This window comes from Arxiozyma heterogenica (genome assembly GCF_036370985.1).
Source record: "Arxiozyma heterogenica strain weizmannii chromosome Unknown scaffold_6, whole genome shotgun sequence".
NCBI classification, from domain to species: Eukaryota; Fungi; Ascomycota; class Saccharomycetes; order Saccharomycetales; family Saccharomycetaceae; genus Arxiozyma; species Arxiozyma heterogenica.
Window position 1 is genome coordinate 502,467 of NW_027042659.1, and position 26,983 is coordinate 529,449.

General features: G+C 31.1%; 10 protein-coding genes across 10 annotated transcripts; 4 read left to right on the forward strand and 6 right to left on the reverse strand.

The window, feature by feature from the left end:
• Window positions 1–253: 253 nt before the first annotated feature.
• On the forward strand, window positions 254–1,801 carry THR4 (threonine synthase THR4; the record flags this gene model as incomplete). Its single annotated transcript, XM_064861127.1, has 1 exon — window positions 254–1,801. The coding sequence occupies one exon, from the start codon at window positions 254–256 to the stop codon at window positions 1,799–1,801; it is 1,548 nt and encodes a 515-aa protein (XP_064717367.1).
• Window positions 1,802–2,185: 384 nt separating this feature from the next.
• On the reverse strand, window positions 2,186–3,811 carry CTR86 (Ctr86p; the record flags this gene model as incomplete). Its single annotated transcript, XM_064861128.1, has 1 exon — window positions 2,186–3,811. One exon carries the CDS (start codon window positions 3,809–3,811, stop codon window positions 2,186–2,188), a length of 1,626 nt encoding a protein of 541 aa, XP_064717368.1.
• A 481-nt stretch (window positions 3,812–4,292) lies between these two features.
• On the reverse strand, window positions 4,293–7,046 carry PWP2 (snoRNA-binding rRNA-processing protein PWP2; the record flags this gene model as incomplete). Its single annotated transcript, XM_064861129.1, has 1 exon — window positions 4,293–7,046. The coding sequence occupies one exon, from the start codon at window positions 7,044–7,046 to the stop codon at window positions 4,293–4,295; it is 2,754 nt and encodes a 917-aa protein (XP_064717369.1).
• A 552-nt stretch (window positions 7,047–7,598) lies between these two features.
• On the reverse strand, window positions 7,599–8,408 carry YIH1 (Yih1p; the record flags this gene model as incomplete). The annotated part of the gene is made up of 1 exon (XM_064861130.1): window positions 7,599–8,408. One exon carries the CDS (start codon window positions 8,406–8,408, stop codon window positions 7,599–7,601), a length of 810 nt encoding a protein of 269 aa, XP_064717370.1.
• A 427-nt stretch (window positions 8,409–8,835) lies between these two features.
• TAH1 (Tah1p) lies at window positions 8,836–9,288 on the forward strand (the record flags this gene model as incomplete). The annotated part of the gene is made up of 1 exon (XM_064861131.1): window positions 8,836–9,288. One exon carries the CDS (start codon window positions 8,836–8,838, stop codon window positions 9,286–9,288), a length of 453 nt encoding a protein of 150 aa, XP_064717371.1.
• An 838-nt stretch (window positions 9,289–10,126) lies between these two features.
• Window positions 10,127–11,467, forward strand: OCA4 (Oca4p; the record flags this gene model as incomplete). Its single annotated transcript, XM_064861132.1, has 1 exon — window positions 10,127–11,467. The coding sequence occupies one exon, from the start codon at window positions 10,127–10,129 to the stop codon at window positions 11,465–11,467; it is 1,341 nt and encodes a 446-aa protein (XP_064717372.1).
• Window positions 11,468–11,659: 192 nt separating this feature from the next.
• CDC50 (aminophospholipid translocase regulatory protein CDC50) lies at window positions 11,660–12,871 on the reverse strand (the record flags this gene model as incomplete). Its single annotated transcript, XM_064861133.1, has 1 exon — window positions 11,660–12,871. The coding sequence occupies one exon, from the start codon at window positions 12,869–12,871 to the stop codon at window positions 11,660–11,662; it is 1,212 nt and encodes a 403-aa protein (XP_064717373.1).
• Window positions 12,872–13,336: 465 nt separating this feature from the next.
• Window positions 13,337–19,618, reverse strand: CDC39 (CCR4-NOT core subunit CDC39; the record flags this gene model as incomplete). The annotated part of the gene is made up of 1 exon (XM_064861134.1): window positions 13,337–19,618. One exon carries the CDS (start codon window positions 19,616–19,618, stop codon window positions 13,337–13,339), a length of 6,282 nt encoding a protein of 2,093 aa, XP_064717374.1.
• Window positions 19,619–20,510: 892 nt separating this feature from the next.
• MSH3 (mismatch repair protein MSH3) lies at window positions 20,511–23,639 on the forward strand (the record flags this gene model as incomplete). The annotated part of the gene is made up of 1 exon (XM_064861135.1): window positions 20,511–23,639. The coding sequence occupies one exon, from the start codon at window positions 20,511–20,513 to the stop codon at window positions 23,637–23,639; it is 3,129 nt and encodes a 1,042-aa protein (XP_064717375.1).
• A 188-nt stretch (window positions 23,640–23,827) lies between these two features.
• On the reverse strand, window positions 23,828–26,548 carry KIN82 (putative serine/threonine protein kinase KIN82; the record flags this gene model as incomplete). The annotated part of the gene is made up of 1 exon (XM_064861136.1): window positions 23,828–26,548. The coding sequence occupies one exon, from the start codon at window positions 26,546–26,548 to the stop codon at window positions 23,828–23,830; it is 2,721 nt and encodes a 906-aa protein (XP_064717376.1).
• Between the last annotated feature and the right edge of the window lie 435 nt (window positions 26,549–26,983).

The window sequence follows — 26,983 nt, forward strand, 5'->3', positions numbered from 1 at the left end:
GGAATGGGAAAAAATTTTTTTCTTTTTTGCACGACTCATTTTCTTTTTAGATAACCTTCTATATAATTTCACTTGAAAGCTGATGAGGATGCTTATTAAATAAAGAGATCACTATCTATCAAAACATATGGATAATAATAATCGACTACGACATTTTATCTTCAGCTCAGTGAAGTTAGCCAATTTACGTTCTCAGAGTGTAAAGTTGTTTAAATATCGACCTGAATTTGGTTAAAAAATAGTCTTCTGCAATATGACCGTCACCAACTCTCAACAATATAGATCCACCAGATCTTCTGACAAGGAAACTAAATCTTTTGAAGCCGCTGTTATTCAAGGTTTAGCAACTGACGGTGGTCTTTTCATTCCACCAACTATTCCACAAGTTTCTCAAGAAACTCTTTTTAACCAATGGTCCAAATTATCTTTCCAAGATTTAGCTTTTGAAATTATGAGACTTTATATTTCTGAAGATGAAATTCCTAATGAAGACTTAAAGAGTTTAATCAACAAATCTTATTCCACCTTCCGTTCTAGCGATATCACACCCCTAGTTAAGAACGTTACTGGTGTTGACAAAGAAAACTTGCATATCTTAGAATTATTCCATGGTCCAACTTATGCTTTTAAGGATGTCGCATTACAATTTGTTGGCAACTTATTTGAATACTTCTTAGAAAGAACTAACAAAGGTTTACCAGAAGATCAAAAGAAAAAGATTACCGTTGTTGGTGCAACCTCAGGTGACACCGGTTCTGCTGCCATCTATGGGTTAAGAGGTAAGAAGGATGTTTCTGTCTTTATCTTATATCCAACTGGTAGAATTTCTCCAATTCAAGAAGAACAAATGACTACGGTTGCTGACAAGAACGTTCAAACTTTATCTGTTAAAGGGACTTTTGATAATTGTCAAGATATTGTGAAAGCTATTTTCGCTGATAAAGAATTCAATTCTAGACATAATGTCGGTGCTGTTAACTCTATCAACTGGGCAAGAATATTGGCTCAAATGACCTATTATTTTTACTCATACTTTAAAGCTACTAACGGTGTTCCAGGTAAAGTCAAATTTATTGTTCCATCAGGTAATTTTGGTGATATCCTTGCCGGTTATTTTGCTAAGAAGATGGGTCTTCCAATTGAAAAATTGGTTATTGCTACTAATGAAAACGATATCTTAGACAGATTCTTGAAGACTGGTGTTTATGAAAGATCCGATAAAGTTGCTGCTACTTTATCTCCAGCCATGGATATCTTGATTTCTTCTAATTTCGAAAGACTATTATGGTATTTGGCTAGAGAAGTTTTAGCCAATGGTGATGACTTAAAAACTGGTGAAATCGTAAACAACTGGTTTCACCAGTTAAAGACTGAAGGTAAATTCGAAGTTGATAGAAACTTAATCAATGCTGCATTAAAGGATTTTGGCTCTGAACGTGTTTCTAACGAAGAAACCATCGCCACTATTAAGAAAATGTATGAAATTTCTGAAAATCCAAAACATTACATCTTAGACCCACATACAGCTGTCGGTGTTTGTGTTACTGAAAGATTGATTTCTCAAGACAAGGATTCATCTATAAATTATATCTCTTTATCTACTGCCCATCCTGCTAAATTTGCTGATGCGGTAAATAACGCATTATCTGATTTTGACAACTATTCTTTTGAAAGACACGTCTTACCAGAAGAACTAAAGAAACTATCCACTTTACCAAAAAAATTAAAGTTCATTGAAAGAGCTGATGTCGAATTAGTCAAAGCTGCAATTGATGAAGAAATTATCAAAATGGATTTATAAGTATATTAAGTAATAGCTTATTTGTATAATCTCCTTATTTCTCTCTCCTGTTTTGTTTATCTTATTTTGTATGATCGTGATTTCCCTTTTACGACTTTATGTTAATTTTTATTTACATAGATATATATTGATAGTAAACTAATATATGATTAAGTATAATTTTATGAGTGGCACATTGAAAGATGACGAAATCTTTAAACTACCTTTGCTGATTAATTAATCATCTGATCGTAACTTGGCAGATATTTTAATATTTAGGTAAAGAAAATGTATACATTGTTAAAGATTGAAAAAGAAAGAAAACTAATTTAAAAAATTTAAAAAAAGCTATGTATACTATAAAGAGAGTACCAAGCAATCACAAAACAAGACACAATAAACCAATTATTCTTCTTTCTTTTCTTTTGACGTTAATTTAATTTCACCTTCTTTACTAACCTTAACTTCATACCCTGCTTCTTCTAAATCTTTATCCTTTACTGCACCCTTTGCTTCTAATTGTGCCACAATTCTCTGATTATCAGGGTTACCTTCCAGCAAAAATCTTATACATACAATACTTTTTTCTTTAATAAATGGATCGTTATCATCTATGACACAATTAGATAACACAATCTCTAATCCATGTAACTCTCGAATTTTATCTTGATTATTTTTATTCTTATAGGATAAATTTGCCAATAGTTCAATGATAAAAGACTTTATTTCTGGGAAATTGGTTGATTTGATTGTACTAGTTTGATAATCAATTCTTTTTAACAATTTTTTGTTCTCTAATATCTCATTACCTACTGAATCAGTAGTCTTGACTTTTGTAATCTTTTCTGATATATCTTTTGTGAAATTAACACGAATTAAGTTATCTTGTAACAGTTTTAATAAAGGAACTAATTTGCTTAAAAATCCATAAGAATTTAAAAATTCCAACACATGCTGAAATTTAGATAAAGAAACTAATATATCCAAAATACTGTATAACTGTTGATATATCGGCCCTGCTTTAGCTTCATCCTCTTCATCTCTATCAAAATATGTAGTAACATCGTTAGCCAATTTTTCAAAAATATTATAACACCACATCATTATTGTTGTTAGTTGAAATTTGTCCCATCTATCACTGCTAGTGATAACTAATTGCATTACATGTAGAATGTCTATCGTCTTTGGAATATCATTATCCTTTAATTTTTCGAAATACCCACAGAAGGACTCATTACATGCCAAAATACTAAATAACCGTACCAAAGCCATATCAATAGCAGTCAATTCCTTTTCACCAACTTCAATCGATGAACCCACATTCTTTTCCTTTGAAATATTCTTCAAGTAATGAGAAAGAGTAGAATGATTTTTAATCATCTCTAAGATAAAAAAATTGTATAATATCTTTGTGCATTGTTCTTGTCTAAAGAAATAGTATAAAAAATCTTCATTAGTGATCAAATTAACAAAATATAATAAATAGGGGAATAATAGATCATGCTTTTTTTCCGGATGTTCTAATGGATATTGTAAGAATATCATCAAAGACTTCAAAATTGATCTGTCAAATACTACAGACTTTTTTGTCACATTGTGAAGAAAACTAGATATAGCAATAAATGTAGAAGTCTCTATATCATCATATTTTAATTTAAGAGACACAATTTTCACAAATAACTCAACTACTGAATTCTGTAGAGATAACTCTCGTGGAATATCTTGGTTATTGGCTGAAAGATTCCTCATTAAAATAATTAATCCTCGTATGGTTCTTGTGTACCAATAAAGATGTTCTTCATTACAAAGTTCAATTATTTTCTCTAATGTACAATTTTCTAGACTGGTCTTTAACTGTTTCCAAATCGAGTAAGAATTAGCCAAAATGTTTCTATACTCTTCGTCTTGTGCAGTTCGAATTACAATTGGATTTAACTCTTGCAAAACTTCTTGATACAACTTTTCATTGTAAGGACAAGATACCAAAATCTTCTCCACTTTATCAATCACCTTATTTTCTTCGCTTAGCATTATATGTTATTTTATATACGCTCTTTAAATCTTATAATATAAATATTTTTTTTAGTATTGGAATCTGCTTAGTGTTACTAAAGTTCTTCCTCTCTTAAAAAACCAAATTACGACAAATATACAAAATTTTATGCTTCTAATCAATCAAAACTAAATGCGATGAGCTTAATCTTTACTATTCTATTCTTTTCCTTTTGTACGTTATAATGCCTAATATTTCAATTATATTTTTCAACCCTTTCTTTGTTTTTTATTTTAAAGAAAACCGAAAAAAAAGAACCAGATCTTAAAGACCTAACTTCCATTAGTAAGATTTCTTCTAACCCTACAAAAGCATAGCATATAATTACGTAATCAGCAATTATTAATATATACTTAATACGTACATCTTTATCATTTATATATATATATATACATATATTCCAGTATTACGAGGAAATGATGATAGATATGAAGCTAACGATTTTTCATTTCAATGTCTCTATAATAATTCGTCTTCTGAACTGTTATCATTATTATCCATGTTTAATGGTAATTTACTCACTTTTTCACTGAATCCAACCCAGCCTTCATCCTCCTCATCCTTATCTGACATAATATCTTCATCCTGTAAGTCTAAATCATTATCAAATGCTTTCTTTTGTGCCTCTAAATTATCTTCTTTATCTTCATCACCAAATACAACGCCATCTGTAGATGTCAAAAATTGGTAACTATACTTATTTTCTGTACTAGCAGAAACTACCTCTTTAGCAATTCTACCAATAAATCTTTGTACAGATCTCATAGACGCTGCAAAAAAATGTTTATTGTTTTGAATATATGCACCATGAGCTAATAAAAGTTGTTTGATCCAGAATAAGTTAAATTCAATATGTTGTGATTCCATAGCAAAAGAACCAATAAACTTAAGGATTCTAGGAAGATAAACAACAGGAATATTAGCAGCAACTAACGGAATCTCAGATAGTGGTATTTCTTCATATACTCTATTAATTAGATACTCTTCGTTTAACCGAAATGACATTACAAAAGCGTTTAAGTACTCCTTGTCTTTCAGACACTCTAATGTGCTCTCTGGAGTCACATCAACATCTAAATCAAATGGATCAAACAGTTCCACTTGATCTGCAGAATAAATTAACAAACCTTCTGTAGAAGCAGCGGCAAAAGCAGATGCTGTTGGTGAAAATTGAACTGAAGTGACTCGAATCTCTGGACGAACCCTTCTTGTAGAAAGATCAGCACCTCTTCTGGATCCTGGCAAAGTGTTATCTATACGATCCTCTAAATCAGAATTATCACCTGTTTCATCTATTAGATCTAAAGAGCCTGCCTCAGTCATTCTACTACTATTTAAAAATTCTTGAGTCCCATTAATTGTCATATTTTTGGAAACAATAAATCTTTTTAATAACACCTCATTTGGTACATCATATAAACATATAGAATTATTATTACCACCGGCTACGATAGCTAACCCATCAAAACTATAATTAATAGTTGTGAAAAATTTAGCTCTTTCTGAATTTTTAGCTGTAAACCTATCTTCTAAATGCCTTCCTGAAATTATATCTCTTTTACAATCAATATTACCAACTTGTTGCCCACTTTCAACATCAAATATTGTTATTTGACCTTTTAATGTGGAAACTGCAAGCTGTTTCCCATCAGGCCTAATAGTTAAAGATAGGACGTCTGATGCTACTTCAATTGGTTCTACTTGTTGACTTCTGCCAAAGATGGACCATATTCTAATTGTTTTATCCCATGATGCAGATGCTAAAACACTATTTTCTTGGCTAAACACTAAACATGATACAGGCCCCTCATGACCAGATAATGTATCTAATAATTGACCAGTTTGAACAGACCATACATGAATATCAAAGTTGTCCATTGAACCAGCACATACCACTTCACCAGATGGATCAACGGCTAATGAAGTGAATTGAATTCTATCTATGCCAGTGAAAACTCTGAAATTTCTATATCTAATAAGATCCCATGCTCTAACTGTACCATCCAAAGAAGCAGAAAAAAGAACTTGTCCCTTTTTAGCAAATTGTACTTGTGTAACAGAAGATGTATGTTCATCAAATGTAGCTAAACAGAATCCTGATACAATATCCCATACTTTGATTTTACCGTCATCAGAGGCAGTCACTACTCGAGATCCATCTGGTGAATAGGTTAGACAATTGGTAGCATCAAAATGACCTTGTTGTTTCAAAATATAAGATTCTGATTGCCATTCATATACTAATAGTTGACCCAACATACTAGACCCAAAGGCTAACCATTCACCAGTATTATTAATAACAACAGTGTTGATGGGATTTTGACCCATTGATAGTTGTTGAATTAATGTGAAATGAGGTAATTCATATAAACGAAATTCACCGTTACTGAAACCAACAACCAGAATATTAAATTGCGGATGAAATGTGACACATTTCACTTTAGCTTGATTTGCGAAAAAGAAATGTTTTTGAGAAATTCTCCAGCTATACTTAGATATATCAACTTCTTCATCGTTGGCCTCTGCTAACTTAATGTCTTCTTGTCTTGGAGTAAATTCCCATATGAACAGGGCCCCATCTTTACTAACTGTATAAATCTTTTCCTGATCTGAACTGAAAAATGCACCCATGACATAATCCCTATGACCTGCAAAAGTCGTAGAGGCTAAATCTTTCTCCGAAGAATCTATTGACCATATCCTAGAAGTCAAATCCTTAGACGAGGTTAAAATAAATCTAGAATCTGATGACCAAGTGATTCCAGTGATATCTTGAAAATGGCCGGCATGAACTCTATGACGAACAAATGGAGCAAATTGTCTATCTTGTGTAACTTCTGGTGTCTTCCAAATTTGTAAAAATCTACCGGCAGCTAAGGCAAATAATTTTCCATCGGGACTAAATTTCACTTGATAACACTTATCTTTAAAATTGAAATGATGTAAAACATTTTTGGATTTGAAATTAACTAAAATGGCCCTACCATCATCATCTACAGACAAAAGTAAAGTTCCTTGTCTATTTAAATCAAAACATGCAATATTTTTCCTGTGTTCATACTCAAATGTGAAAGATTTGTTGTTTATTAAATCAAAAACAGAAATTCTATTACCTACAGGCGATAATAGTTGTTTTCCATCACTTGAAAATATAATGTTACCCTTTCTATAAACGGTACCCAGTAAATTAGAGAATTTAAAATCAGACCTCATCTTACTGATCTTTTTCCTTTTTTAATAATAAAACTGTAGCTGTGTAACAAAAGGAAAGTTTGTGACCTTCCCTTATTGAAGTCAGAGAAATAAAATGTTACATACAAAAGCTAGCTTGTCCCAATCTCTTTTTTGCAATTGTAGTTGAAAGTAATCTTTTAGTATATTATATAGTGAAACTCTTGAGCTCATCGCAAAAAAAAAAACTATCTTTATTAAATTTTCCAACGATAAAAAATCTCTTTATAGGAAATTTTTGTTTTTTTATCTCGAAAAAAAAAAAAACTCAAGTCGCTTCCCACGGAAAAAAAATTATTAACCCTAAGTTGCCGTCCAAAAACTTTTTTGAAAGTTTTTCACTTTTTATCATTATATTTAATTAGGGTTTGGGAAAAAACCAAGGGAAAAAATAAATAATCGATTGGCAAATCGTTCAGCATCTATAAAAGGATAATACAGTTACAATATAAGATAATGTCTATCCATATACACCATAATATACGTATCATGTACATAAAGTTGGGTGCAAGCTACGTGAATTTAATTGCGATCTTATTTTTTTGTTTCAAACCCAGCTCTTATTACTGCTTCTCTTGCAGTGGAATTAATGTGTTTAAATCTATCAGGTCCAATGTGTGTACCACCAAACCAACGGGCAACAATCACCATACAATTCCAAACATCCATAATAGTTATCAAATGTAACATTCGTGAGCCGGCTGCGGTCTCCCCATCATCATCACAATCTTGGTATGCCACGTTTGAATTAGGATCCGCACTTTTAATCCTCCAGGCACTCATTATATGAGCTGCTTTCCTCATTTTATTGTCTGTCCTAATCATATCCAATTTTTTAAACGCTTCTTCCTCTGAGTTCACATGCGTAGCAAAGGCCATAAATGTAGAACCTCTGTCTGTAATTGGATCAGATGCAATCCATCCCTCAAATGGATCAGAGGGGACTCTTTCATTTATATCTATAGAATCAGACTCGATTGCCTCATTGTCTTGTCCGTCTTCTGCATACAGAATTCCATCCAACTCGGTCAAAAAGTCAAAAATACAAACTAATTTTTTATGGAACACAGAATCCATTACTTCTTGAAACAGATTACGTAAATATTTAACATCATATAATGAGGCCTCTCTATTGTAATCTTTATCCAGATTGACATCTAAAATATTTGGAGAGGAAACAGAAGGGTAATTTGGTGGTAGGGATATTTGCAAATGAATATGTTCATGCTGTGGTACTTTCAAACGAATTATAGTTGAATTAGAAGTCTTTTCTATTATATTTTCAGGGTAGATTGCCTCAATGGCCTCAATTTCTTCTAATTGTTGTTCTTTATCTGTTTCCATCTTTATTCCAAAGAAAAAAAAAGAAAATAAAATGCCCTTTTCCTTGCTTCTGTTTAACTACTACACCTTATCCTACAATATACAGTGTAGAAGAGGTGACTAGACCTTATATATTCTCCATCAGTAATATATCTTCGTCTTTCTCTTTTGTCAGTTAGTTGTTTTCTGATTTGTTTCTCTTGATAGTAATTCTTATTTCCTTCTAGAATCTTTTGAACAGCCGATGGTTTAGAGATGAGATGAAAAATTAAGAATAACTCAAACTTCGATCCGAAAGATAGGAAAGGAAAGAAGGAGTGAAAATTCTTTATAAACACACACATCCACACGTCCATATACTTTCTTCCTGCCCCCTCCTCTCTCTTTTTGTGTATACATATATAAACAAGTATTAGAAGTATTCACAAATCAGATACTTTAACTAAGAATGGCAACAAACACCTTTGAAGTTTATAAAGAGAAAGGTAATCGTTTTTTCAAAGAAGGCCAGTATGAGAATGCTATTGAATCATATGACAAATGCATTGAGCTGGAATCTTGGAACCCAATAGGCTACAGTAACAAAGCCATGGCTTTAATCAAGATGGGATCATATGAAAAAGCTGTGCAAGTATGTTCTGCGGGGAAACAGAAATTAAATCCATTGGATACAAAACATATTGCATTAAAGAAAAAAATGGATTACAGATTGGAAATGGCAAATAGATTATTAAAGGAAAATCAAAAGAACTTTACTACTAACCCGTTAAATAATAAAGTCGAAAATCACAATGTGAACAACACAGTGGATCCTTACAAAAACATATCGAAAAAGGCTAAATATATCAATCTAGATATTGTACCTGTTGATTCATTACCACCTGAATTTGTAAGTCTATAGAGAAAAATTAATGGCTTAAGAAGGACACTTTTCTTTGTTACTGTCTCAGTGGCTAATTTGTTTTTGTTAACGTAATGATCAAACTTTTATTAGACTTGCGCCTACTTAAGAAACAACCTCAACAAAACCATCCATGAACCGGAGGAATAGAAGAAATACAACATTGATAAATGCTTTTTTAGACTAAGAATATAGAATGTAATCAAGAATTTACAAAACCATCATAAAATCATGTAAAAAGAAACCATATGTATTAAGTGAAACAAACAAGCAAACAAACATAGAAATAGAAAGCGTGGAAATCTGTAACATTAGTATTCTTATGCATTTGTTATTCGAAAATGAAAAATCCTTACACTTTTAATTTTTTTTTTATTATATCCAAGATATTTACCAATCGCTTAAGCATTGTGTTCTTTCACACACTGATCATTCATAATAGAAATAATACATTACTCTCTTCCTTCATTCTCTATATACATCTTCTCTATAGAAGTTTTATTGACGTTTCTATAAATCAGAAGAATACCGCTACCATTTTTCTTTTCTCTTTACCTTCTAAATTTTTTTTTCAGTTTCTCTGGAATTGATGTTACACCAGAAGTGGATGAGTAACAAGAGTAGCAGGAACTACATAATTGTCTTGCCATGATACTAAGTAAACTTCAAAGGAGGTTAATCAGCTTGGCTAATATTCCAGATACCTCCAAATGTCTCTTCATTCCATTGACATATCTATCTATATATCTATTTTTCTTTATAAAGACTAAACTAAAAGCAATTGCAAATCTTTGTTTTTCTACTTAATTGGTTGACCTCATACACCCATAACCATAATATGTTGGTTCCTCCGGCTGGTTTTGGAATTGCTGAAGAAGGTATTTATCGATGTTCTAAGGTAGAGACATTAAATTTGTCCTTTTTAGAAACATTAAATTTAAAGACTATATTATTTATTGGTGGTCAGGAACCATCTAAATTTTTTAAAGATTTTTTCAATAGGTCCTCCATTAATTGGTCTGTATTAAGAACTGAAGATCTTTCGTCTGCTTCTACTATATCTACCTTGGATAATCATAGACGTATAAAGTCTCATCTGACTTCACCTAATGGAAACAATACAGAAATACAGTCAAGCCCCCCAACCAAGACTTTTGTATCTCAAAATAATGTAACCTTTAATGCCATTAAAAACAATAATATACCAATAGAAAATAGTTGTATAACTAAGGATACTGATAATACTAATCATCATTATAATGAAAATCCAGATATATCCATGGACACTTCAATTAACATACCCCTAACAGAAAATAACGATTTAAGTATTAACACCCAACCACCCTTCATACTAAATGATTCTTCTGATTTAATGTTAATTAAATCAACATGTCTGAAGAAGACATTCCAAAAACTACTAAATTCGAAATGTTATAATTTATTGTTAGTCGACAAAACCTCATTGATAGTAGGAATCCTAAGAAAAATCCAAAAATGGAATATATCTTCGATATTAAACGAATATAGGCTTTATTCAGGGAAACATAGTTCGTATTTTGCTGAGACCTTTTTGGAACTAGTTGACATTAGAATTGAACAGGACCATGAAACACTAGATGCAGAAGAAACAATAGTCAAAAATTTTGACATATCACCCAATAAATCGAATATTATTCCATTTGAACCAAAAAAACCATCTAATTGTATTATAGTATCGGAAGAAGATCTTTGCGATCCTCCAGAAGTACCGAAAAGATTAATTAATATGATTTTAGAGGCAGAACAAAATGAACAACTGGAAATTCTGAGAAAGTCTGTTGGTATATTTTCCAAAAAACTAGATAGACATAATTCAGATTTAGGAATATTTGGTCATAAGTATAGGCTTGCATTTAATAAGAAAGACAACGGAAATTATGAATATTATAAATCTTATAAGTCAAGACATCAAAAGTCAAAAAAATACAGAAACCAAAGGGATCAAACTACAAACAACAATAATAATATTCGAAAGAAAGAAGAAGAAATAGAAGAAGAAGAAGAGGAAGAAGATATAGTAACGTTGAATATACCGAAGGAGTCCCTACTTCCTTCATGGTTTACATATCAAAGGGATTTATGGGAACAGGAGAATGTCCCAGAAGTACATCACTTTTACAAAGAGTATATATTTGTTTAATTCTTATGTTCAAATATTCTTACTCTATCTAGATTATCTTAAAAGTATGACATAAAGACTAAAAAATAATAAATAGAAAAAAAGACATATTATATATTTTTTGTGAGCACAGTAGGTTACCGCTTATTAAATGAAGTCCATAGGCATATAACCTACCTTTCCTATATTTCTATCTTTTCTTTTATTATCTATTTATAGTATTTCTCTAAGTGGTGAAATGTCATCTATGATTTTTCTACTTGATTGTGGCCCTTTAATAAAACTACTATCGTACTGTTCATAATCATCATTTTCAAAACTTAAAAATGTATTATCACCTAATGTTCTAGATTGGAAAGTAATTTTCACTAAGAATATAATTGCAAAAACCGCAGATATACCTGCAACGATCAAAAACATGATACTTAACGAAAGATTCCTTGTACCAGTGACTCCTAGTGTGGTTAACACGATTGATTTAGTACCACCAAAAATTGTAGTTGGATAATTCAACCCTATTTCCATTACATATTGCCCTTTCGGTAAAGGAACGGTTTCATTTTTTAAAGCTAATTTATAAAATTTAGGTAATGCTGCTGTTCTCATCCAAACTTGGAATTCCTCCCATTCATGAATATTTGGAATATTGTCATCAGTATAACCATTAGGAAACCTTTTTATCCAATTTGGAGGAGGTACAATATCTGATGCATTGTATTTCGTTTTTTTAAATTGTTTACGATCAATAGCCCATGCTATTTTCTTGTTTGTCAACTGATAGTCTTGTGTATTTTTATCATACCCTTTAAAGACCTGCCCAAACGTATCATTAAACATAGAGTTTGCGATTAGACCACAAGGGTAGATTGCTTTTCCATTAATACTTCTTAAAGGTTCACAACTTGTATCCAAATCTTCATATTTTACGGCTTTACCATTGATTTGTTTTCTATCAAAGGATTGAACATATTTTCTATGATTTTGGTAGAAATTTGTCAATTTATAATAAACATAGACAGGTTTCTTGATTGTGTTCGGTACCTCAAATTGTAACTGACATACATCGTTATCATTTGTATCATCATACGACAATTTCCACATCGGCTTTGTATTCATTTTCTCTTTGAAATGATAATTCACATATTTAGAGGGTATTTTTACATAATCTTCACTATTTGCTAACTGATAACACTTACTATAATCTATAGTTAAATCTTGCACATGGTTACTACTCACCATTAAACCAATACCAATAGGAGTGAAGATACAAGCAATCAGTATCAGAAATGGAAGCACATTCTGAGGAATTAGAATAGGTTGCCATGATTTCAATCTCTGCTGTCGAAATGCTGTATTAGGTGGCTTTTTTGAAACAGGTTCCACATTTGTTTTATTATCTTGGCTTTTCCAAACGAAGGATAACATTTTGACTCTAGTAATAAAAAAAATTATTGACAATCAAATAACACAAGGCAAAAAGAGAGATGTAATATCGGTCTGATTTCATCAATTATATAGAATAATCTTTATGCCCACAAATTGTCAACTGGCTTCCCTGGTCTTATGTATTCTTCCAATGTTCTATAAATAGTTATTATTTAACCCACCTTTGTTCCTTTAAAGCCCTCTTTTGCTTTTATCTCTTTTCTTTAGTCTTCGCATTTCACGCAAGAAGAAAAACCAGTTATCAGGGTTCTGGAAAATGTAACAGAACATTACTGAACACAGAATAAATAAAAGAGATTATAGAATTTTCCAACCATTCTACACACACACAAAATAAAAATATTTGTCTGCCCTTTGTTACATTTATATACATGTACATATATACATATACATATCTATTTATATAAACATGCCATCTCTTCTTACTTTGGTTCATTTACCTATCTATTTGGATGCTGCGGATACAACCTCAGTATTCTTTGGATCATCAACTAACTCGACTTCCGGTTTACTGATTGTATATTTTAATAGAACTTGGAAAATTTTTTCAATCTCTGGGATGGCTTGAATAAATGGTAATTCTAACAATTTATTGCCTTGCTGTCTAATCAACTGACAAAACATTACAGTAATACCCCATGGATGTGGCTTGTTAACAATAATTCTCTCCAAAATACACCTCAACATGATTTCTTGTATTTCCAATAAACTTTCACCAAATGCTTTTGAATTAAACATGTTCAATAACATATAAATGAACCAATGTGTGTGAATGTTTGGATATCTTAACTGTTCTAACATTACTTGCAACACTTGATATCTTAATTCAGTTGTCCCGTCGTTCAACATGTTAAATAACAAAGCATAGTATGACGACTCTGGATTGAAAATTGCACTTGAAGAAGTTCTTTCATTTTCTAATCCTGCTTCAATACCCACGTATAAGACAAGAGCCCTAATCGCTTTCTTATCAACACTTAAAAAGTCATACCCAACGCCATTTTGAACATCATATTCCGTTCTATACATAGCATTCATAATTGTTCTCAACAAAGAGTTTGATGGGATACGCAAATAATTGTCAACAGGCTTCTTGATTGATAATATATCATTGATTGGGTTGTAATATACTTCTGGTCTGTCACTACACATATCCAATTCTTCTAATTTCAACTCTGAATCATAGGGATTTGGAACCATCGTCTTTAATGGAATAGCAGATAGAATCACATTTCTCAATTGAAAATATGTACATGGAATATTATTCATTAATTCATAGTGATTCTCAATTAAGAAATTTGGAAAATCATTTGATATACCTAAAATTATACGTAATGTCCCCTTGTAAACAACAGATATAGCGTCTGAAACTGAATTCTTCTTTGTATATTTATCCAAAAACTTAAATAAATCAATAATCAATAACATGAATTTTTCCCAGCCAACTTTATCTGGAAGACTTAAGATCATGGGCAAAAACATTCTATGTGAGATCAATGACACCCAAGCAAATGTAAAACCAAAAAATGCAAATGGTTGCATGGAATGTAAGAAGGAGGCAAAACAGTTGTAAAAATCATTATCAAATTTACGCAACTCTCTTCTTATCTTTACATCAGTAATTTTAGCAAAATTATGACCACGAATCTTAGACCATTCGTAGAACAAATTGGATATTAATCTAAAGTATGGTCTTTCATTAAAGTCGCTATCCTTTCTTTCATGATCCTTAGAGAATACTAATAGAATAATGGAACCAATGGTATTCAAATATTCTTTTCTACTATATCCTGAAAAGTCTTGAATAATTAGTAATTTAATGATCAACTTACTTAATGCATCAATAGCCGTAAACACATCACTAGTAGGATCACTCTCCTTGAATGAATAGACAGATAATTCCAAGGCAGCTTTTATGAATTTAATCAAACCATCAGTATCCGATAGAATTCCTTTGTCCACCATTTGACGTAAAAATACCATTACAATTTTATCGTCATAATCAACCCTTTGTGACAATTTGACCCAATCAGTAAACACAAGGAAGTATTTTTCAGTGGCAGAGATCTCTGTATTATCCTGTACTGGTAATACTTTCTCCTTTTCAAATGTCTTTAAGAATTTTTTAACCTTATGGTCATCAGATAAACCTAGATACTCTAATGTTCTCACAAAATCCATTTTCATTAATAATGGATTATCAGATAAGACCACATCTTTTAATAAACTAATAGCAAAATCTACAGACTTATCCATTTTCTTTTCCATGGCAGTAACTAAAACAGTATCTAGTTCTGCAGGATCGATTAACTTAACCTCTAATAAAGCTCTAATAACTGGAACATCAAATTTTCTAGTATCTAGAGCATATATCAGCCACCAAACAACATCCTTTCTTGCTACGAGAGACAAAGAACATAACTTTTCGAGTAATAAAGATAACACCTCCCTGCATAATGAACTTTCACTTGTAGCAAATAAGCTATTCACAACTGCTTGTGCAACTTTCAAAGCCAACTGATCTTTCTGTGGACTTCTGGCAATAAAAGTCAAAATTTGAAAAATTATATTCTTGATTTGATTTTGCTCACCAAGATCAATCAATTTAGACTTGTCGGCATTTTCCTTAATTTGCGCCACCAAAACATCCATAAGATGTACCAAAACTCTATGATTTTGTTCAAGTTCGTTTTGAATTACTGGTTGAACTTGGGGATTCTGAACAGTTGGTTGCTGCTGCTGTTGAACTGATTGTTGCGACACCATATTTGGTACATCATGTTGTAATTGGTTAGTGGAAGGTTGTTGATCTTGTGGCAACATAGTTTGTTGCATTTTTTGTTTGAATAATGCAATATTTTGTGTAGACATACCATTACTATCAATAGTTGGAATCATGTTACCAAATTCTTCATATATTCTAAATTGTTGTTGTGTGACACCAGCATTTCTCAAACCAAGAGGTTCTGGTAAGGACAACGAATAAAAGTTACCATTAGGATCCAAGAAAGGTTGATCAGCTCTTCTCTCTTGATGATAACGACGAATAGCAATGGCTTGCAATAATGATTCATTGATCTCTTGTGAGGCTCTTTCTCTAGCAGCCTCTTCAATTAGATTAAGTGCTAAACTAATATTATCATTAATTGCCAAATCTAATTCCTCCAATGGCGACCCTGGCAACGTAACCAAATTTGGTATAAGAGATTGAGTTGTCGTGCGAATAGCATCTTTCAATGGTTCCGTAGAAGTAGCTCTTGCTAAGCTTACTGCAAGCTGTCTTACCATTGTAAGAGCTGCAACTGTCAATTTCATTTCGTCCACTTCAGTAGCAAAATCTTTAACAACAATTTTGCTAGTAGTGACGACAGCAATATTGGAGGACTTTTCAACAACTGGTACCAATATTTCACGAACAGATCTAGCCAGAGCTATTTGAAAAATACGTTTCAATTCTGGATGAGTAACAAAAATGGAAGACCCAGATAAATTACTAAATGGTGCCTCATTAGAGTAGGTGATATTTTCTGACAAAAAACCCGGTTGCTGATCACTAACCATTGGCATTATCTGTTGCTGTCTTTGTTGATGTATTAAGATTTGTTGCTGATATTGTTGCATTAATAAACCCTGTTTTTGACGCTCAATCTGTTGTTGTTCAATAGTCATTGCATTTAGACTACCAGATAAGGTTTCAACGATATCTGGAACCTCAATAAAATTAGTTGGCTCAATATCCTTCATAGATAACTTGAAGGTCTTAAATAGAACTTCTACTTCAAATGTTAAGCTTAATTTCCAATTAGCCTTTTTGTTCAATTCCAATAATAATTTCAAGATCCCTAAAGTCCATGGGTTTGGTAATTTGAAAACTTTGGATGTTGTAGCACTCTCTAAGATTTTTGTCACAAATGGTACCACAATATCAAGCCTATTTTCTTTGTAAGCCTGCAATAATAATTCCCTAAAAGCAACATTCTTATATCTAATAGGCTTATTACATCCTAAAGTAATAATACCCAACCACTGTGACAAATTTTTTAAAATTTTTTTATCTAGTTTTTGAATGTCTTTAGCTCCAATAAATACGTATAACTGTCTCAGAGTGGTAATTAAAATACATTCATGGAAAGCTGCTGATCCAATAGCAGTAACAATTTTAACATATAATTCATGATAGTTTGGTTCAGTCTTAGCTCTTTGATTTACTAAATAATTTGCAAACCATGCATAGTAATTTGATTGTAATGATTCTTTCAAGTCAGTTATCTTGTCGTTAAAATTGTCCATGGTCAAATTGTTCACAATAAATAGCACCTTTTCAGTAATTGCTTTTGGCGGAGTTTCTTGTGGAACTGGAGCATTCCATTCACCAACAAAGAAATATTCTTGTGGAATTAATTCAACTGGTGCGATAGTTTTTCCTTGTTTACTCGAGTTAACTTTTTCACTAACCTGTGCAGCATCATAAATAAATTGATAAACTTGGGTCTGTGTTTGCAAACCAGGGACCTCCTTTAAAATATCCTTACAGTATTGTGGGAAGTCAGTTAATCTCATTCTAAAGGCATAAATAGCTTGAATAGCAAATTTAAACATCTTGGATTCAGGACCTTCTTTAGCAAAGACTAATATTTTATGTAATGCTACATCTAAAATAAACCCACTAAAAATATTAAATAGAACCATGGAACCAAATAAAACAGATGTTGTAGCGAGGGCTTCCAAAGGATAATCTTTAAAGAAAACACATTCTGCTAAAATAGCATGGGTAATACAAGCAAATACATCTTTATCTTTTTTTACATTACTCTCCTTTAATCTCCTTAAAACATCAACAACATCTTTAATAGATATTTCTCCACTGTACATCTTTTGCAAATAACTTTGCATCTCTTCCTCTATCTCTGGGCCAAAGGGGACAAATTGTTCACTATTCTTGAAATCTTCATTGCCAAATTCAATGTAAATAATCTTGGGGAAGGCTATGATGATATTATATTGTAAATTCTCATACCTTTCTAATTGATCATTTGATAGTGGCATATCCATCAATAAAGTGATTAAAAATTTCAACGAACCGAGATCAAAATTATTAGCTACATTGAAATTTGAATTTGAACCCTCATTAACTTGACTTTCCAATTTATGAAGAATAACTGAAACATTGTTAACATTCAAATTCGTTTTCATGAAAGATTCAAATCCTTTCCAACCAGAATAGATCAATAGTGGCAAATATTTGAAAATAACATTAAATGGGACATGAGTGACAAAATAATCTAATCTATCTAGTTTTGTTATAATGCTGAAATAGTGATTCATTTGAATATCCTTATTCAATAACAATTTGGTACCAATATCGATCAATAATTTGTCTCTATTTGGTAAAAATGAAACCATATCACTTAATGGATATTCATCATCATTGAAATGCTTTTGATAGATTTGGACAAATAGTGTGACAATGATTTCATCAATAATATTTCTATTTTCCACTAGAAATCCGAAATGTTTCAAATTTTGAGTCATTGCTAGATATAAATACTCTGGAACAAAACTAAAATCTTGAAAGAAATATTCTTGGAACATAGGTAACATTGAATTCTCTTTCAATTCATCTCTTAATAAGAAAATTTCTAAATCCAATACAGATATTGACATTAAATATAACAAAGAACCTTGTGTATTTTTCAAGGTTTTCGAGACTTTCTTAATATTTGGAACATTTAAAAGATCAAAATAACCAGAATCTGTATCATGCTCATCCACTTTCCATTGATGTAACAAACAGGATAACAGCAATTTAAAAGATATATTCCAATCACAACTGAAAAATTGATCAATCAGGTCACCTGTTCTTAATATAGAAAATAAAGAGTTCAAGGATGCTAGCGTAGCCTTTATTGGTATATTCATGAAATATTTAGTAGAAATTAAATTAAACACTCGATTCCAATTAATTGAACCTTCACTGGATATTTTATGTAAACTATTAGATATTTTAACACCAACCTTAATTGAATCTGGGATATTTTGAGAAGTGAACCAACTTATCAATTGTGGATTATTGTTCTCATCCTTTTGTAAATTCTGAGAGCCGGGGGATAAAATTTCTGATAATAACAATGCTACCATATCATTCAGGCTCTCTCCAGATAAAGAGGCTAACACATCTGTCAAATTCGATTCGATATTATCCAAATTTGATTGCTTAATTAGATGAGACAAAAGGGTTGAATTATTCATGGTATTCGTGTTTAGCTTCGTCTGTAAGATGGAATGTTTTTGCAAAGGATCAATAATTAAAGGATCAATGTTATGATTAGACAGTAGTTCACAATAATCTTCAAATAATAATTTGGTTTGTTTAATGAAATGATTATCCTTAAAGATGTTTTTAATCAAAAGAACGATAAAATCTTGACTCTTATAGGGTAATTCCTGTATTAAATGAAGTAATAGCCTATGATATAGATTTAAGTCTGGAGATAATTTATTATGATTAGATTTAATGCCACTGGAACAAAGTAAAATAAGTCTTTCCCAATATTTAATAACCAAATATTCTGAACTCGAATCTAAAAGATGATTAATTCTCTCTTCTACGGTATCAAAATCTACCTCAGTTAGGGTTGTAAGTTGAAGACTGATGTATGATATAATTATATTAGTAGTTTCTTCCCTCTTTTCTAATGAATATAAATCTTGGGAATCAGAATCCATACAATATTTTAAATAATAACCAATCAATCAGGAGAAGAAAATATATATATATATATATATAAACAAATAATTAGTAGCGTTTATGAATTTGTGAATAATAATAGAATGGGTAGAAAATGAAATACTATTTATAAGATATATTGTATTGGTACGCTACTTAAAAAGCCACTTCCGCTAAAAAAAAAAAAGAAAAAAGAAAGAAAATAGTGTAACAAATAATTGTGAATATTTAACAAACACTTCTGGCAGACACTAATGTACTAGTGGATATAAGTTAAGATATTCATTACTAACAGTCAATAAAAAAAAATAAAAAGAATACCACCATACTACATATTATGTTACAATGTGTATCAATAAAAGTTTCACCTTAGCTTTGTTTGGTAGCAATTTTATTTCATCCATAAACAACCTTTTTCAAAACAAAAAAAAATTTAGAAAAAAAAAAAACAAACTGTGAAATATTTCGTAGATAGTGATGCATCTAAAAAATTATTATTACTTTTCCTGTTTTTTTTGCCTGTTATTTCCTTTTTCGGAAATCAAAAGCAATATTTTGTCTCCTAAAAAAATCAATATTTTTCGAAAAATCTATAAAGCCCTATGTAAAAAATAGGAAATAAATATTTTTGTGTAAGTATACCCTAACAATATTTGAACATTTTATTTTAAATTCCAGCAAAAATAGAAGAAGAAACGATAAAATGACGAAGACTTTGATCTCTAGAAATAGTATAGATACTTTGTTTGCCAGTCGAAACACTCATCTACTAGATTTTGCACTCATTAGAGACATGCTTTTTAATATGAATCCACATGAAGTTACTTTTTTATTTCAATACCTTATCAACATAATCATAGTTGTATTCATCGATCTAGTTTCTGTTGTGTTATGGCCAAACAATTGACGATTAGCAGGTTTTTTAAACCTGTCGAAACAAATAAAAATAAAGATAAAACTAAAACTGATACAATAACCCAAAAGAAATCAAACAGGTCAATAGACAGTTCTTTGCTGATTGGAACTACACCAGAGACAAGCATTATTTTGACCGATGAAGAAGAAGAAGAGGATGCTCATGACGTATTAAATATAACCATGAAAGGTTCTAAGAAAGAACAAAAAATCGATATTTCACATACTCAGACTAATATTGTAAGACAGCCAACATTGAAAAGACCAAACTTTTCATTACCAGCCCGTGATGAAACTTTAAAATTAGATGAAACGGTACCTGTGATCAAAAAACCAAAAATAGATTCATCTAAATCGTCTACCTCTTCCAAAAATAAGCATACCTTGACATTAACCCCATTAGATGAACAAGTTCTTAAACTTAAAATGGATAATATGGATAAAATATTGGTTATCAGAGTAGGCTATAAATATAAATGTTTTGCTCAAGATGCCATTACTGTATCGAAAATTTTACAAATTAAACTAATAGAGGGTAAGTTAACATTTGACGGTTCAAATCCAAACGATAAAAACTTTAAACAATTTGCATACTGTTCATTTCCCGATGTTAGATTAAATATTAACTTAGAAAGATTAATTCATCACGATTTGAAAATTGGCGTTGTTGAACAATCTAACAATAACGATAATTCAAATGTCTTTGATAGAAAGGTGACCAACGTTATTTCCAAAGCTACTTATGGAGTGAATATAGCCAAATCGATTAAATATAAAGATACAAATTTACTCGGTGACAATAGAAGTATATGGGTGTTGAGACTTGATAAGTCAAATGTTGATCGACTTGAAATTATGTACACCCTTCTCTCAGTGAATTTAAATAGTGGAGAAATCGTCTTTGACCAGTTTTTTGAAAAATTAAGCTCTTTTGACAATCTTTTAACAAAAATCAAATATTTGGAACCTATCGAAGTTCTGATTATTGATAACAATACTGAAGAAAATGATGACTATATAGCAATTTTGCTTAAATTTCTAAAGGATCACAACTGTCAAAAACATGATTTACCAACTATTCCTACTGATGATACTGCCATTTCTAATGATGAAATTTACAATAATTTATTTTTCACAAACATCAATCAATTGGAAAATATTCCAAAAAATATTGACGAATTGATTAAAATTATGTATTTCCATTTAAAACAATATAACACCGAAAATGTACTTACCATATATTCCAATTATAAACCGTTCGATTCTAAAATTTGCATGTTACTAGATGGAAACACTATTGATTCATTAGACATTTTTTCAAATGAGGGGAAGAATGGGTCTTTGCTATGGATATTGGACCATACAAGAACGCCATTTGGATTTCGTATGTTAAGGGAATGGCTGAAGAGACCATTATTAAACAAGGTAGAAATTGAAAATAGACTAGATGCTATTGAATGTATTTCCAAAGAAGTATCACATGTGTTCTTTGATTCTTTAAATCAAATGCTCAAAAGTATGCCTGACTTGCTACATATTTTAAACAGAATTACTTATGGGCGTAGTTCGCGAAAAGAAGTTTACTTTTTCTTGAAGCAGTTATCTTCATTGAGCAATCATGTTAAATTGCATCATCAATATATTGACAATTCAATAATATCCAAAGAGGGACAAATACATAAACAATCAATTCTATTGTATGAAATATTTAATGAAATAAATGAATTATTTTATTCTCATAAACCTGAAATCTTACTTTCAATGATTAATGCAAGTGCAGTTTTAGATAAAGATAGTGAGAAAGCAGTTGTTGGTTTTTTCAATTTGAACAATTATGATAGGTCAGATGGCTTAATCAATATACAGAGAGATATTGACGAAGTTCGGGAAGAATTAAATAATGAACTGAAACATATTAAGCAAATTCTCAAGAGACCTCATTTAATGTTCAAGGATGAAGTAGATTATTTGGTAGAAGTAAGGAATACACAAATCAAAGGTGTTCCTGACGATTGGATCAAGATTAATTGTACTAAAATGGTAAGTCGATTCTTAACTCCAGAATGTAGTAAATTAGTTGGTAAATTAAAACATCACAAAGAATTATTGGTTATTGAAGCCGAGGCTGAATATCAACATTTTTTATCTTTAATTAAAGAAGAATATGTACCATTTAAAAGAGTGATTCAAAAATTGGCAGAATATGATTGTATATTATCACTAGCAGCTACATCATGCAATACCAATTATATTAGACCTCAATTTGATGAGACACAGGGACAATTTATTGATATCAAGAATGGTAGAAATGCTGTCATTGAATCTTTGGATGTCAATTACGTACCTAACGATGTTAAGATGTATAATAATAAAGGTAGAATCAATATTATTACTGGTCCTAATATGGGTGGGAAATCTTCTTATATACGTCAAGTCGCATTACTCATAATAATGGCGCAAATAGGAAGTTTTGTTCCTGCAGACTCAATGAAATCTAGTCTTTTTGATAACATACTTGTTAGAATTGGTGCTTATGATGACCTAATTCGGGGCCAATCTACTTTTAAAGTAGAAATGCTTGAAATTTTACATATCATCAAAAATGCAACAGCTAAATCTCTATTAATTTTGGATGAGGTTGGCAGGGGGACTGGTACAATCGATGGAAAAGCCATTTCATATTCTTTATTAAAATATTTTATAGAATTAGAAAAATGTCCTTTAGTACTATTTACTACCCATTTTACAATGCTAGGAGAACAACTAAACTCAAGAAATTGTGACTTACTGCAAGAATATTTTATGGATTATATTGAAATCCAAGATGAAGGAGAAGATTGGCAAAGTGTGATTTTTCTATATAAACTAAAACCAGGTATAAGTAAGGATTCTTTTGGATTAAATATAGCAAAATTAGCCAAAATTGATAAGAATATTATTAACCATGCTCATAAAATAGCCACTAAAATTAAACATGAAGAAGAGATAACTAGTTCTAATATATCAGCCAAGATTAAATCTATACTATTGGAAGAGGCAACTTCTAAAAATAAAATTAATATGTTTTTTGAATTAGTATCATCATTTCCACAGACAGAAACATGATAACATATGGGTAAATTATTTATTGAAATATTATTAAATATAGTCATTACTGCATTACAAATCATAGATATTAGTATATATGTATATAGTTATTTATGTTTGTATCAACAAAAATAACACCATCGTGTTAAGGAAAACCAAAATTGTGAATTTTAAAAATAATAAACAGTCGATTTACTGTATAACTACTACCTTCTAAAAAAATTCCTATTACTGTTAGACCTAGATCTATTAGTATTAACAGCATATGATATCTTACCATATGAAGTATTATCTCCAAATAATATGGGTTCATTTTCCTTTTCCGGTGTCATTAAACTCATAGAATTAAAATCATGGAAAGGATCATCGTCCGCCACATCATCATCATATTCAATTTCTTCTGTGAAAATATCCTTTTCATCCATATATGATTCAGAATTTCTTTCAGTTCCTCTAGAGGATTTATTGTTATTATTGGACAAACTACTAAATTCGTAACCACTTTCATTTAAAATTGGAATTAATGGAGGTTCTTGATTTCTCAAAAAAGACCATTTTACTTTCTTGAAAAAAGGATGTTTTTTAAGATCTGCAGCTCCAGATTTTGATCCTAGTCTCTTAGCCTCATTTTTGACTAATAATTTTTTAATCAAATCTTTACATGTTCTAGATACATCATTATTATTTGGAAATGCAATATCTTTTGTCAAAATGTTAGCAAACGTCTGTTTTGCATCTTCTCCCTTGAAAGGTGTAAATCCATACAACATCTCATAAGATAAAATACCAAGTGTCCACCAATCAACAGCACCAGTATGCCCTTTACCTCTAATCACCTCTGGTGCAATATATTCTTCAGTTCCAACAAAGGAATTAGTTCTGAATCCATCAATCTTTGTATCAACTAAAGAGTCTTGTGTCTTAATAATTTGCGGTGTCTTGGAATTTGGTGCTTGAATTGACAAGTCAAAATCAGAAAGCATAATATGTCCTGATTGGTGTAATAAAATATTTTCAGGCTTTAAATCACGATAAATAAATCCAAGTAAATGTAAATATTCTAAGGCTGCAATAACCTCCGTAATGTAAAATCTAGCATCATTTTCACATATTGTTTTGGTTTTTCTTGTCTGCAAAGCTCTAAAAAATTCACCACCCATACAATATTCCATACACAAGTATAGATAATCTTCAGTTTGAAAAGAATGATATAGTGTCACAATGAAAGGGTGGTTACTAGTTGCTAAAATTTCTTGTTCTGCAAGAATCCTTTTAATTTTCTTACGTCTAATCATATCACTCTTTGAAAATATTTTCATCGCATATAATCTGTCAGTCTTTCTTTCTCTAACCAAATACACTGTTCCAACATCACCTTTTCCAAGAACTTTAATTTTTTCAAAAGACTGAGGTGTAACAACAGCATTTTTAAATTTATTACCAAAAGATTTAGTTCTTAAACGATAAGAACGTTTGGGTTCGTCCAATTCTGATAGAAGATGCCTAACATTCCCCAAATCTTCCTTTCCACCATGATAATAAGTGTTGTCTAATTTAGTCTCGGAATTGGAGATTGGTAACGGCTTTTTAGTTGGTGAATTATTCATTTCTTCCACAGCGGTATCTAACAATTTCATTCGTGAAGAAACAATTGAAGATGCTTTTTTAAAAGGTGATGTAGCTATAACACCTGAATTCATTTTATCATCAAATGTATCAATTGCTTCATTTTCTGTAATGTTATCTAAAGATATATTACTTAATGACCGAGGATGCAAAGATAAGTTACCAAAGTTTGCCAAATGTTGATTGCTTATAGTGTTTTTTGGAATAAAACCAGTTGCTGCAATCATGTTATTTGATGTAGCTGATGTTAGAGAATGGGAAGGGAAATATGATATTGCTTTACTATTTGTTAAATTTGTGATTTCATGTGATGGCGATAAAGGCTGTATATTTTGATTTCTAAAAGGATTGCCATTACTAAATGACATATTTGATGAACCAACTGAACTGTCCCCTGTGGGAGTAGATAATATACTAGGTGAATTAATGTTAGAGTTATAATTACCATGACTAAAAAGAAGTGGTGCAGATGGTGTTCTCCTTCTACTAAAATAATCTTCTTGTTCTTCTTTTTGCTCTAACACTTGTGCTTTCCCTATTGGACTAACAGTATCACCCATTTCATTGTCAATACCCATTATCCTACCTATATTAGAAGGTTCTTGGACCAATTCTATAGGTTCTCCAATATCCTCTTCACTTGTTTGACTCGAACGTAGTTGTGCTACATCATGATTAATTTGACGAGAGGGACTTACAATTGGTAAGCTTGATGATTCTTTATTAAAGTAATTGAACGAAGGTAAACGACCTTTCAATCTGCTGGATATGGATAGACCAGTTCTCGACTGTTCTGCATCCAAATTGTCGTTCTTAATGGTTTTTCCATTTTCATCTAAGTTACTTTTATTGGTTGTTGTCATAGTGGGTGATGCAGATGTGCTATTACTACTAAAAATATTTTTAAATCTATGAAATCTAGTTATATTCTCAACGTTGTTGGACTCACATATATCCTGATTCATAACATGATTCTCAATTGTTTTTGGTGTTGGATGTTTTGGATCAATACGATTATTTGAATCCTCACTGTTTGCATGTTTCTTACCGATGGAATTAAAATTATTTCGTATAGCTTGAGATTCATGAATAGAAAAAGATAAAGAAGAAGAAGAAGAAGAAGGCGATGATGATGATGAAGATAAGGAGGATGGCGTGAGATTAGAGGCAGCAGTAGAATTGGAAATTGGTGGGTTATTTTTTTTAAATGAACGACCAAATAGTTTAGGAAATGACATACTTCTTGCCTTTAAACCCAATGGAACAGATTCCTTGGCATTCACTTCTTTAGATCCATTCATGATAATTCTAAAAGAGAATACTTATTTATTGAAAATTTTGTGAGTAGAAGATCTGTACAAAGCTCAGCTTTCCTTTGTCTTTATGGAATGATTATACTTTCAGGTAAAATGTTGTGTAGAAGAGAATATGTCAATAACACAAACATACACATCCAAATTATTCAAATACTGCTAGTTCGTTTGTCTCTCTTTATTTGCTGCTTGATATGTTATGTATTCATGTACTGTTCCGTTTGATCCATTCTGTTTTCTGTTTATAGTTTCTGCCTTACACTGAGAAATATTTAATTAACGATTTGAAAATTTCAAATAGGAAGGAGCCATTTCGTTTATTGTCAAAACAAAATGTACAAAAGATAGACATACACAGAAAAACATAGAAAACTGGTCAGTAACTATCAAATACCACGCTTTGTTTCATCCAATATTGTGCTG